At 43.3% G+C, this 14246-nt stretch overlaps 1 protein-coding gene across 1 annotated transcript in view; it reads right to left on the bottom strand.

Annotated features, from left to right (window-relative positions):
• Positions 1-14246, bottom strand: part of vps35l (VPS35 endosomal protein sorting factor like) — a 149181-nt gene that overhangs the window by 108090 nt on the left and 26845 nt on the right. The window contains exon 7 of the mRNA XM_072560213.1: positions 6220-6348. Coding sequence (XP_072416314.1) covers positions 6220-6348 — 129 coding nt within the window. The remainder of the gene's footprint in view (positions 1-6219; positions 6349-14246) is intronic.

Raw genomic sequence — 14246 nt, 5'->3', positions numbered from 1 at the left:
TGAGGCTTCTACTGTTGCAGGCAGGTCATTCCATGCCCCTACTATTATGAGTGAAGAAGCTACCCTTCATATCTGTCCTAAATCTCTGTCCCTCGTGTTCGCCTTCACCATTCAAGGAAAAAAGCTCTCACTGTCCACCCAATCTAATACTCCAATTATCTTATACGTCTCGATTTAGTCACCTATCAACCTTCTTTGCTCCAACGAAAACAGCCTCAGTTTCCTCAGCTTTTTCTCGTAAGACATTCCTTCCATACCTGGCAACATCCTAATACAAGGTAAAAACAATAACTGCAGATGCTGAAAACCAAATACTGGATTAGTGGTGCTGGAAGAGCACAGCAGTTCAGGCAGCATCCAAGGAGCTTCGAAATCGGCGTTTCGGGCAAAAGCCCTTCATCAGGAATAAAGGCAGTGAGCCTGAAGCATGGAGAGATAAGCTAGAGGAGGATGGGGGTGGGGAGAAAGTAGCATAGAGTACAATGGGTGAGTGGGGGAGGGGATGAAGGTGATAGGTCAAGGAGGAGAGGGTGAGATATCCTAATACATCTCATCTGAACCCTTTCCAAAACTTCCACATCCTTCCTATAATGCGGTGACCAGAATTGTACACAATACTCCAGGTGCAGCCTTACCAGTGTCTTGTATAGCTGAAGCATGATCTCATGGCTCCGAAACTCAATTCCCCCACCAATAAACATTAAAACATCACATCTGTCTTCTTAACAACCCTATCCACCTGGGTGGCAACTTTCAGGGATTTCTACACCAGGACACAGATCTCTCTGTTCATCTACACTGCCAAGAATTTTACCATTACCCCATTGCTTCTTCCAAAATGAACTACCTCACACTTATCTGCATTAAACTCCATGTGCCATTTCTCAGCCCAGCTCTGCATCTTAAGTCCCTCTGTAACCCACAACATCCTTCTGCACTATCCACAACTCTGCCTATCTTAGTGTCATCCGCAAATGTACTAACCCCTCCTTCAATGTCCATATCATTTATAAAAATGACAAACAGCAGTGGTCCCAAAACAGAACAGTGCTGCACAGCGCTGGTAACTGAGCTCCAGGATGAACATTTCCCATCAACCACCACCCTCTGTCTTCTTTCAGCTAGCCAATTTCTGATCCAAACCACTGAATCACCTTCAATCCAGAAACTCCGTATTTTGTGCAATAGCCAACTGTGTGTAACCTTATCAAATGTTTTACTGAAGTCCATGTACACCACATCAACTGCTTTACCTTCATCCACCTGTTTTGTCACCTTCTCTGCAAAGAACTCAATAAAGTTAGTGAAGCATGACCTTCCTTCCACAAAACAGTGTTGACAATCCCTAATCAACTTACTTCTTTCCAGATGTTTATAAATCCTATCTCTTATAACCCTTTCCAACACCTTACCCACAACTGAACTAAGGCTCACGTGGCCTATAATTACCAGAGTTGACTTAACTCACCTTTTTAAACAAGGGAACAACACTTATTATCCTCCAGTCTTCTAGCACGACTCCTGTCGACAACGATGACATAAAGATCAAAGCCAAAGGCTCTGCAATCTCCTCCCTGGCTTCCCAGAGAATATAAGGATAAATCCCAACCGGCCCAGGGGCCTTATGTATTTTCCAATCTTCCAAAATTACTAAAACCTCCTCTTTTGTCAACCTCAACCCCATCCAATCTTGGAGCCTGTATCTCCCGATTCTCACTAACATTGCCCTTTTCCAATGTGAGCACTGACAAAAAGTATTAAACACTTCCTCTATGTCCTTAGATTCCACACACAGCTTCCCACGACTACCTTTGATTGACCCGGATCTTACTCTCGTCACTCCACTCTTATTCCTGATATGCCTATAGAAGACCATAGGGTTTTCCTTGATCCCAACCACCAACTTCTCATGTCCCCTTCTGGCTCTTCTTAGCCCTCTCTTTAGATCTTTTCTGGCTAACTTATAACCCTCAAGCCTCCTCCATAACTGAGCCTTCACGTCTCATCCTCACATAAGCATTCTTCTTCCTCTTGACAAGAGTTTCAACTTCTTCGATCAACCATGGCTTCTCTCTTGACAACTACCTCCCTGCCTGATAGGTATGTACTTTTTAAGCACCTGCAATAGTTGTTCCTTAAATAAGCTCCACATTTCAAGTGCAAGCATCCCTTGTAGTTTCCTTCCCCATCCAATGCATCCTAAATCTTGCCTAATTGCAACATAATTGCCTTTCCCCAGTTACACCTCTTTCCCTGCAGTACATACCTATCCCTGCCCATTGCTATTGTAAACATAACCAAATTATGGTCACTAGCAAAGTGCTCACCTACCTCCAAATCTAAACACCTGGCCAGATTCATTCCCCAGTAGCAAATCCAATATGGCATCGCTCCTTGTTGGCCTGTCTACATACTGTGGTATTCCTGGCTTTTGCCCGAAACGTCGATTTTACTGCTCCTCGAATGCTGCCTAAACTGCTGTGTTTTTCCAGCGCCACTAATCCAGAATCTGGTTTCCAGCATCTGCAGTCATTGCTTTTACCTACATACTGTGTCAGACAACCCTCCTGCACACATTGAACAAAAACTGACTCATCTAAACTACTTGAATTCTAGTATTCCCAGTCAATATTGGAAAGTTGAAGTCCCCCATTCCAACTACCTGTTACTCTCGCTCCTATCGAGAATCATTTTTGCTGTCCTTTCCTCTACATCCCTGGAACTATTCGGAGGCCTATAGAAAACTTCCAACAGGATGACCCCTCCTTTCCTCTTTCTAACCTCAGCCCAAATTACCTCAGCGGATGACTCCTCAAATGTTACCTCAGCTGCTGTAATACTACCCTTGATTAACAATGTCAACCACCCCACCCCAACCCTTTTCCCATCATCCCTGTTCTTGCTGAAACATCTAAACCCCAGAACCTGCAACAACCATTCCTGTCCCTCCTCTCTGAAATGGCCACATCATCAAAATCTCAGGTACCAATCCATGCTGCAAGTTCACCCACTTTATTCCTGCGTTGAAGTACACACATTTCAAACCAACATCCTGACTGCCGGTGCCCTCTCACGACCTTGTAAATCTATCCCTGACCTCACTACCCTCAACCACCTGTACACTGGAACTGCAATTCAGAGTCCCATCCCCGTTCCATTAGTCTAATCCCCACCGCCTCCTCCTCACCCGAAGAGTATTAGCAAATTCCCCCCAAAGGTATTGGTACCCCTCTGGTTCAGGTGAAGCCCTTCCTGCTTGCAGAGGTCCCACCTTCCCCAGAAAGAACCCCAATTATCCAAGATCTAAAATCTGCACCATTCCTGCAGTCATGTGTTCCTTTCTAAGAGCTTTATAATGCGATATCGCAGGGTCGACCTTTACACAAGATGTATGGAAAATAAGATTTTCTGGCCAAAAACAAAGGGGTCAGCTTTTGCATAATATCTACTCTTACACGAGTATATACGGTATTGGCCAGGGCAGCGAGTTAATTCTACGCTTTGCACCAAAACAATGTCCTGGAGATCATTTACATCCCGAGAGGACAGACAGAACCTCTATTTAATCTCTCATCCAAAACAATATTTGCAAGATATTGGAGCACATCCTGGGGCACAAGTGAGCTTTTCAAGATGAAAAGACTGCACTTCAACCACACTGGGAAGAACATTCCTGGAATAACCAGCATTTGACATGGAGAAAATTATTAATATATATTTGGTGATGTAGAACGAGGCAGACTTGATTAGGGAGCTTATGGTGAAGGAACCTTAGGGGGCAGTGACCTGGATATGAAAGAATTTACCCTGCAGTTTGAGGGAAAGAAGCTGGAATCAGATGTTACAGTATTACAATGGAGTCAAGTTAATGAAAGAGGTGAGTGAGGACCTGGCCAGAGTTGATTGACAGGGAAGACAGTGGAGCAGCAATGTAAGAATTTCTGGGGCTAACTTGGGATGAATTCTTGTTATGCCTCTCAGAAATAACATACTGAGGGGAGAATGAAGCTATCACGCTGACAAGGCAAGTCAGGCACAGCATAAAAGCAAAAGGATACAGTATGAAGGTGGTTATTGGGAAGTCTTTAAAAACCAGTGAAAAACAACTAAAAAAAACAATAAATGGAGAGATGAAATGTGAGGGTAAGCGAGCTAGTTACACAAAAGAAGATTGCAAGAGCTTTTTCAGACATATAAAAACCTAACAAAGAAGCACGAGTGGACGTCAGACTGCTGGAAATTAAGCTGGGCAAGAATGAAATAGGGAACAAAGAAATGGTGAAGTAACTGAATACTTTGCATCAATCTTCATGACTGAAGACAGCAGTACAACAAAACTTCAGGGGAGTCGGGGGGCAGAGGTGAATTTAGTGGCCATCATGAAGGAGAAAGTGCTGGGGAAGCTGAAAGATCTGAAGTGTATCAATCACCTGGACTGGATGGACGATACCAGAGTTTTGAAGGAGACAGCTGAGCAGATTGTGCAGGCATTAGTGGTGATCTTTTAGGAATCGCTAAAGGAGTGGGAAGAATCCTCAAGTGATATATAGCGAAAAATTATTGTTCGACACAATTTGAATGTAGACCAACAAGGAAGCAAGTCCTGCCAGATAAAGTTGAGTGAGGTTGGGTAAGTGGAGCAGAGCATTTGGAGAAGTGATCTTAATATCATTAAGTTTAAAGGTACTAAGATTTGCTAGAATGATACCAAAAAGCGAGAACAATTCACTACATTTTTTCTTAAAAAGTACAGAAGATCAAGAGGAGAAAATGAGGACTGCAGATGTTAGAGATCAGAATCGAGAGTGTGGTGCTGGAAAAGCACAAAATCAGGCAGGATGCAACAAGCACCTGCATCTTGGATCCTGCCTGATCTGCTGTTCTTCTTAGCACCACACACAACTAGAGAAGAAGAACAGGAGGAGATTTGATAAAAAGTGCTGAAAAGATATAGTTTTTTCCCCTGTCTCCACTAACAGAAGGACTGGAAATTAGATGACTTGGATTTAAGTGACTGCAAAAAAAATTAACATTTTATTTTTAGACAATGAGATATTTTGAGCTGGAATGGACAAAAAGGGGATGGTGGAAGTAGATTCAACAGTAATGTTAAAAGCAAGCCAGATAAATACATGAAGCAAACCAAAAGAAGAAAAGTTAGGAATAAAGGAAGAGAGCAGGGGACTGGGATTAATTATAAATCTCTCCACAGGCAGAATGGGCCAAAAGGCCATCTTTTCTGTGGTACATCATTAGAGACCAAAAGCATTCAGTTCAATTATATGTTGGGTTGGAACTACGCTATTTAGAAAAAAAGAATTGCTATGCGAGATTCTGATCTGTTCCTTAAATTTACGCTGTTTGCATCTCTCAGTTTGCATCTTATGTCTTTTTGCATGTGATGAACAAACAGTAGGAATGCTTTTGAACATTCATATAATTTGCTTTACTGTGTTACAGACAAGAAAAGCAGATATGATCATTCTAATCTTAGTTTCTGTCATTAGTCCTAAGAGATAGAGCAGAATTAGTACATTCAATCCATCATATCTGCTATGCCATTCGATCATGGCTGATATTTTTCTCAACTATGTTCTCCTGTCTTCTCCCCATAACCCTTGATCCCCATACTAATCAAGGAATTATGTAGATCCTAAGTATATTCAACAATTTTGTCACAGAAGGCTGTGAAGGCCATGATTTCCATGGATGCACATCCCTCAAACTGAAGAAAGTCGTCATCACAATCCTAATGGTATTCTCTTCATCCTGAGATTGTGCTCTCATTCTAGTTTCGCCTACTAGTGGAAACATCATCTCCACATCCACGCTATCCAAGCATCTCAGCTATCTGTAATTTTGAATGAGATCCTCATATCCTCCAAAACGTCATCAAGTAGGGTCAAGAGTCCTCAAATGACAAGCCCCTCACTCCGCAGTATCATTCTTGTAAATATCCTCAGGACTTTCTCCAAAACTAGCACATTCATCCCACAATATGGGACTCAAAAATCTTAACATTCACATTATAAACATAGTCTGGCCACAGCCTTATACAGCCTCAGCAATACATGTTGCAAAAACAAAGTAGTCAAGAACTGAATGGACTTTGCCGTTTCAATAGTAACACTCTTGGCAGAAGCTCCCAATAACTCGAACTGGAGGAACATATTAAAAAATATTTGATAAATGCCCGTTTTCATGTTGTTTAAAGCTGACCTGTATAACTATTTTCAGTGCTTTCACTTTTTGATCTGTAGCCCATGCGTCTTTTAGTGACTGATTTAATTCTTCAATCCTGTTTATGTAATCCTGCTGTGTCAAGTTTAACAGCTCTTTCTGAGATCCCTGGTAGAAGAAAGAATAGTAATTAAGAATAAAATATAGTTAGTTCAAAAAACCTGCAAACAAGATGTTGAAAGCATCAGTAACAAACTTGAGCCAAATTTATACCAGTGCAGTGCAGTTAATTTCAAATTCTATGCTGTTTCTATCCAAAGTATGAAAATGTAAACCTATTTAGATGGTGCATTTGCAAACTAAAAGAACAGTAACAGGAAAAAGGGTGTGTCACATTATCAGAGTAGACAAAAACTAAACCGAATATACAAAGAGTTACATTTGTACATTCGATATTCTGACAAGAATTGCACTTTTTCTGATTACTTATACAAAAAGGTGTCTCCATTCTTAAAAACTGATTTTCACGTTAAATCCACACAGCTAAGCAACTGCCAGTAATCTTCTTTATACACAAACAAACATTCAGTATATTATTACTCAAGGGCTTCTCCATTTTGAGAAACTATGTTCTTAGACTACTTACAATGTGGAAACAGGCCCGTCGGCCCAACAAATCCACACCGACCCACACCCCAACACCTAACACTACCGACAATTTAGCATGGCCAATTCACCTGACCTGCACATCTTTGTGACTGTGGGAGGAAACTCACGCAGACACGGGGAGAATGTGCAAACTCCACACAGTCAGTCGCCTGAGGCGGGAAATGAACCCAGGTCTCTGGCTCTGTGAGGCAGCAGTGCTAACCACTGTGAAGCGCTTCTGTGATGTTTCCTCTGGCATTTATTGTGGCTTGTCTCTGCCGCTTCCGGTTGTCAGTTCGAGCTGTCCGCTGCAGTGGCCGGTATTTTGGGTCTAGGTCGATGTGTTTGTTGATAGAATCTGTGGATGAGTGCCATGCTTCTAGGAATTCCCTGGCTGTTCTGATTGGCTTGCCCTATAATAGTTGGGCACGACACGACACGACCAGCTATCCTTAGTAGCCACACATGCAGATGACAAGCAACATGAATTCGACTGGGACAACACTACTATTATAGGGCAAGCCAAACAGAACAGCCAGGGAATTCCTAGAAGCATGGCACTCATCCACAGATTCTATCAACAAACACATCGACCTAGACCCAAAATACCGGCCACTGCAGCGGACAGCTCGAACTGACAACCGGAAGCGGCAGATACAAACCACTACAAATGCCAGAGGAAACATCACAGAAGCGCTTCACAGGAGGCTCCCAAGCACTGAGGATGTCACCTAGACAGGGGACGAAACGTTTGCAACACAAATTCCCAACTCGGCAAACAGAACCACAACAACGAGCACCCGAGCTACAAATCTTCTCCCAAACTCTGATTTGAGAAACTATATTTATTCAAAATAAAATTTTTGTAGATTTTAAACTTAAACTGTTGAGTAAACATAGCATTTCATGCTAACATTAGTCAGACGTTGCTATGTAATTAGCCATAGGGATATCCCACAAGGGATCAATAAACATCTGTTAGACAGGGATGAGGGCAGAGCAGTAGATGTGATCTATATAGACTTCAGTAAGGTGTTCAACAAGGTTCCCCATGGGAGACTGGTTAGCAAGGTTAGATCTCACAGAATACAGAGAGAACTAGCCACTTGGATACAGAACTGGGTCAAAGGTAGAAGATAGAGCATGGTGATGGAGGGTTGTTTTTCAGACTGGAGGCCTGTGACTTATGGAGTGCTACAAGGATCGGTGCTGGGTCCACTTCGTTTCGTCATTTATGCTCACATCCAAATAATTTACATAAGTATAGATAGTAAGTTTGCAAATGACATCAAAATTGGAGGTGTAGTGGACAGCAAAGGAGGTTACCTCAGATTACAACAGGATCTTGACCAGATGGGCCATAGCCTGAGGAGTGACAGATGGAGTATAATTCAGATAAATGCGAGGTGCTGCATTTTGAGAAAGCAAATCTTAGCAGGACTTATACACTTAATGGTAAGGTCCTAGGGAGTGTTGCTGAACAAAGAGACCTTGGGAGTGCAGGTAGATAGGATAGTGAAGAAGGTGCTTGATATTCTTTCCTTTATTGGTCAGAGTATGGAGAACAGGAGTTGGGAGGTTATCTTGCGGCTGTACAGGACATTAGTTCAGCTACTTTTGGAATACTGCGTGCAATTCTGGTCTCCCGCCTATAGGAAGAATGTTGTGAAAAGATTTACAAGGGTGTTGCCAGGGTTGGCAGATTTGAGCTATAGGAAGATGTTGAATAGGCTGGGGTTGTTTTCCTTGGAGCGTCGGAGGCTGGGGGGTGACCTTAAAGAGGTTTACAAAATCATGAGGGGTATGGATAGAATAAATAGACAAAGTCGTTTCCCAGGACTAGAGGGCATAGGTTTAGGCTGAGAGGGATAAGGTATAGAAGAGACATAAAAGGGCAACGTTTTCATGCAGAGGGTGGTACATATATGGAATGAGCTGCAAGAGGAAGTGTTGGAGGCTAGTACAATTGCAACATTTAAAAGACATTTGAATGGGTATATGAATAGGAAGGGTTTGGAGGGATATGGGCCGGGTGCTGGCAGGTGGGACTAGATTGGGCTGGGTTATCTGGTTGGGTTGGACTAGACTGAAGGGTCTGTTTCCATGCAGTAGATCTCTATGACTGTATAAGTAGTGATATAGATTGAAGGGCTCACACTTCCACAAACATGGGACAATGCTAGGAGATGACAACTGCAATGGGGATTGAACCCAAGTTATTGGTGTTATTCTGTACCACATTCTAACCAACGAAGCTAAACCAACTCAATCATCAATTGAGCTGGTCAAAGTTAAACCTTCAACCCAACAGAAACAACTGGATCAGGATTTTATTTACAATTTGTAGTTGGTTTGAATTTATTCAAGTTGTTCAGCCAGTCTACTTTCAGACAAAAACAAACTGCTGTCAAAAGCACATTGAACATCATATTTTCTGACATATAACAGAAACTAGGACAATACACACTGACTCCATGGTGGAAGAGGCAGAAACGCGCAAACATTTAAGATATATTCAGATACACACTTATGCTGCCGAGGCATATCAAGTCATAGGCCAAGTGCTAGAAAATGAGATTAGAGTAGTGAGGTGATTGAGTCGACGCTAGTCAAAAGCAAAGAACGAAAAAAAGTACAGCACAGAACCAGGGCCTTTAGTCTACAAAGACTGTACCAACACATGATGACCTTCTAAACGAAAAAGCTTTTGCCTCTACACATGCCACGAAAATGTGTTGCTGGAAAACGCAGAAGGTCAGGCAGTATCCCGAAACGTCGATTCTCCTGCTCCTTGGATGCTGCCTGACCTGCTGCGCTTTTCCAGCAACACATTTTCAGCTCTGATTTCCAGCATCTGCAGTCCTCACTTTCTCCTCCAATATTTTGGCAGACCAAGTAATTCCAAATTGCCCAAGATAAATATGACATTATCCATTTTAACTGGAACAAAAAGCAAATTATCTAAATGGAGAGAAACTTCAGAGCAGAGGTATCTGGGTGCCTTTGTGTATGAGTCACAAAACTACATGCAGGTAATCATAGAATCAGAGAAGCAGGACATTCGGCCCATCAAGGAGAAAGGTGAGGACCGCAGATGCTGGAGGTCAGCTGGTCAGGCAGCATCTTGAAGAAGGGCTTATGCCTGAAACATCGATTCTCCTGCTCCTCTGATGCTGCCTGGCATTTTTCAACTCTGGTCTCCAGCATCTGCAGTCCTCACTTTCTGCTAGGCTGTCAAGGGGCCAAGCATGCTTTACACATGCACCATCTTCAGCTTTCATTTAGTCCACATTCAGGACTGGCACACCTACCCAAACTTTATATGTCACTGGACCTGATCATGCCTCTTACCCATGCAGGGCCATTATCGTGGTTCCTATACCAAACTTCATCCCCTGAAGCAAACTCTCTCTCTCACTTGCCTGTCTTCAAGTGTTTGGCTAGTGCTTTCTGTCAGACTATTGGATAATGGATGATAGGGAGCTATCCTTACATGTCGAACACCATTCAACTTCAGAAATTACTCAAAATCTGATGGTAAATGATGGCCCATTATCTGACCAATACCAGATGAGTGGTGCTGGAAAAGCACAGCAGTTCAGGCAGCATCCGAGGAGCAGGAAAATCGATCTTCCAGGCAAAAGCCCTTCATCAGGAATACAGGCAGAGTGCCTGCAGGGTGGAGAGATAAATGAGAGGAGGGTGGGGGTGGGGAGAAAGTAGCATAGAGTACAATAGGTGAATGGGGTTGAGGATGAAGGGGATAGGTCAGAGAGTAGGGTGGAGTGAGATAGGCAGGTAGGACAAGTAATGGGGACAGTGCGGAGCTGGAAGTTTGGAACCATGGTGAGGTGGGGGGGAAATGAGGAAACTGGTGAAGTCCACATTGATGCCCTGGGGGTTGAAGTATTCTGAGGCGGAAGATAAGACGTTCTTCCTCCAGGCGTCGGGTGGTGAGGGAGCGGCAGTGAAGGTGGCCCAGGACCTCCATGTCCTTGGCAGAGTGGGAGAGGGGAGTTGAAATGTTGGGCCACAGGGCGGTGTGGTTGATTGGTGCGGGTATCTCAGAGATGTTCCCTAAAGTGCCAGTCTCCCCAACGTAGAAGGGGTTGCATCCCGAGCAACGGATACAATAAATAATATTGGTGGATATGCAGGTAAAACTTTGTGGAAGACTCCTTTGGGACCTTGGACGGAGGTGAGGGAGGTGGTGTGGACACAGATTTTGCAATTCCTGCAGTAGCAGGGGAAGGTGCCAGGAAGGGAGGGTGGGTTGTTGGGGGGGCGTGGACCTGACCAGGTAGTCACAGAGAGAATGGTCTTTGTGGAAGGTGGAAAAGGGTGGAGGGAAATATATCCCTGATGATGGGGTCCGTTTGGAGGTGGCTGACCCCACCCCTCCAACAGTAACAAGGACAGAACCCCCCCCCCCCTCCCCCACCTTCGCATAAAGACACCCCACTCTGAACAATACTATCAGAAGTCTGTATATTGCAAAAGATGAGAGCTACCTTTCTATCTTCATCACCCTTGTTTGGCAAAAGAACTCTACTGCATGTCCAGCCACTTGTGGATACCAACAATGACCAAGATCATTAAGCCCACAAAAGGACATGCATAACTGAATCCAGGATTTATCCAGTTATTTGCACAGAACATAGAACATAGAAAAATACAGCGCAGTACAGGCCCTTTGGCCCTCGATATTGCGCCGATCCAAGCCCACCTAACCTACACTAGCCCACTATCCTCCATGTGCCTATCCTAAGAAGTGGGGGAGCTGCTGACAGTAATTTTTGGCCTTGTTGGCACTCTGGTAATGCAACTATGTCAGCATCTAATCCTGGCTTAACCTCTTGCCAATGTCGTCATTTTAGAAACTTTTGGACAACTATGGTGGAGGTCAGCTCGGAACAACAGCGTGGGGGGGGGGGAAGCAAGTCCCAGAGCAGCACAACTTACCTTGGCGCAGCAGAGTGTCAGTGCAGTGGGACAATGTTGGACTGGCACAGGCAGTCAGGCCATGTGCTGAACTGCTGCTAATTGAAATTCTTTACCAGACTGTAATGTCAATCCTTTAAGTATGTTATAACTATGTAATTTCTAACTTTTTATTAAAAGACACTGAGTAATGCTATTACATTTCCTTTTATCCCTCTTTTGTATCTAAGATTTGTACCTAGGTACTTGCACCTAAAATGTCACCATTAAAGGCAGCCATTGTAAAAACTTTTCACTCTACCCCTGTACTGGAATACATGTAACAATAAAAGATATTCTATATTCATTCTTGCTCCCCATAACATGCCATCCTCTTCTGTGATCTGGTCTAAGTCCAAAAAGGTTTCAATTCTGGTTTATAACAGCCCTTTGATATCCCTCATCACCACTAGCTGTTTCAGTTTTGCCAGGACAGGATCTTTCTGCATCCAAAGTCTGATATTGTCAGCTGTGACTGAAAGTGTGTCCAGAAAATTCAAAACCATTACAGATTCTTCCAGTGGTAGTACCACTGGCACCAGCAGGAGGTGGTTCAATTCTGGACTCAGTTACCAACCAACTGTGCAGGTCCTTTCGTGGGCTTAATGATCTTAGTCATTGTGGATATCTACAAGTGGCTGGACATGCAGTAGAATTCTGTATCTGTATTTGTGACTTAGCCTCCAACTTGGATACACATTTAGTATTAGAGCTCATCTCTGAACTCTGTCTGAGCTGAGGGCGGCAATGCACGGTCCGCTAATTGGACCTTACAGAGGTTAAGAACTTACATCCATAAAAGATATTCCAGAATCCAAATATGACTACTAAACCTTCTGTACCTGGGTGTATTTACACTCTACATTAGCCAAAGTTCAGCATACATTTGCTATTGGGTGTTCCACTCCATTGGGCCAGCTATGAGCTAATATTAACCTGATGCTGTAGGGGGAGGCATCGTATGTCAATACCGGACTGCACATGGGATCATAATGTAACGACACCTTCGAGGATGGTAGCTGTTTCTTCATTTCCTTGAAAACTATCACTTGGCTACGTGACCATTTCCAACTCTGACCCTTAAGAGTTAATGCAAAGGTGCCAGGAAGGGGGCCAGGTTATGTATGAACTTTCCATAATAGTTCATCAGCTCAAGGAAAGATCAAAGCTCTGGAGCTTGTGACCCAGGGCACCTTTGATCACCCTCACTATCTTCCAATGGGTGTAAACTGATCTCGACTATTCTGTAGCCCAAGTAAATCACTTGGGTGCCTGGATTACATTTTCCCTTTGGAGGAGAAATGGAGAGAAATGTCTAAGGTCCTTATCCAAGTTTCTTAAGTGCTCTTTATTGGTCTTATCTGTTATTAGCATATCATCCAGATAAATGGCGACCTGGGGTAGATCTTGTAAAAAGTTCTCCACCATCTGTTGAAAAATTGCACAGGCTTACAATACTCCAAAGGCACCCTCATATTGGCACAAATCCTCATGGGTATTTATTGTAGAATACTTCTGGGAATCTTCATCCAACTGCAAGTATGCATGTCCAGCTTCTGAATGACAGCCTGCCTGCCCCCGCCAGCTTTGAGTGAAAATCCTCAATGTGAGGCATTGGGTATTTATCCAGCTGCAAAACACACTTCACAATTTGTTTACATCACTATGAAGGCGAACCCACCCATTGAGCTTCACAATCCATATGACCAGCACTGCCTAATCTACAAACTGGACTGGTTTGATGATTCCTTGCTCTGCAACCTTCAGATTTTTACCATTACTTTTACCTTTAAAGTAAATGGCTCTGGGCAGGCCTTGCAGAACCGTGCAATTGTTGCCTGGTCAACATACAAGGAGACCTTGGCTCATTTGACAGTGTCTAGGTCGTTCTGAAAAACCTCTATGTATTTAATTAGGACTTCACTCAGGCAGCCATTTTCTAATAGAAAAAAGTTGAGCCAATCAAGGTGATTCTTTCCCAACCAATTTCACCCTATCAAGCTTGGGCCCGAGCTTTTTACAGCCAACAGTAACTGAACCAACTGCTTCTCATAGGAGACTGGAACCAAAGTTATACCCTTAATCTGTAACGGTTCCCCTGTGAAGGTTCTCAGTTCAGCTGAGATCTTGTGCAAAATTAATGGTGGAGTCCAGAGTGAATTTTGATAAAGCCCTATTCTGCAAATCACTGAAATGACTGTGCTGGTATTGACCTCCACTAGAACCTGTTGACTATTTAACCCAATGTTTATTTTGATGAGCTCCAATTCGAATGTTGCTAAGCAATTTAACTGTTCCAAACCACATGTAGATGGACTTGCCAGGGTTTGCACTATTCTGGATACTGGTCTGAGTTATCTTATTCAATTTAGGTCTCGTAGGACTCTTTCTATTCAAGTCTGCATACCAGCAACTAAAATGGCTAGCTGGCCCAGGTC

Source organism: Chiloscyllium punctatum, chromosome 40 (genome assembly GCF_047496795.1).
Source record: "Chiloscyllium punctatum isolate Juve2018m chromosome 40, sChiPun1.3, whole genome shotgun sequence".
Lineage (NCBI taxonomy): Eukaryota > Metazoa > Chordata > Chondrichthyes > Orectolobiformes > Hemiscylliidae > Chiloscyllium > Chiloscyllium punctatum.
Note: the sequence above shows the minus strand (reverse complement) of the source record. Positions and strands in the feature narration are given on the sequence as shown.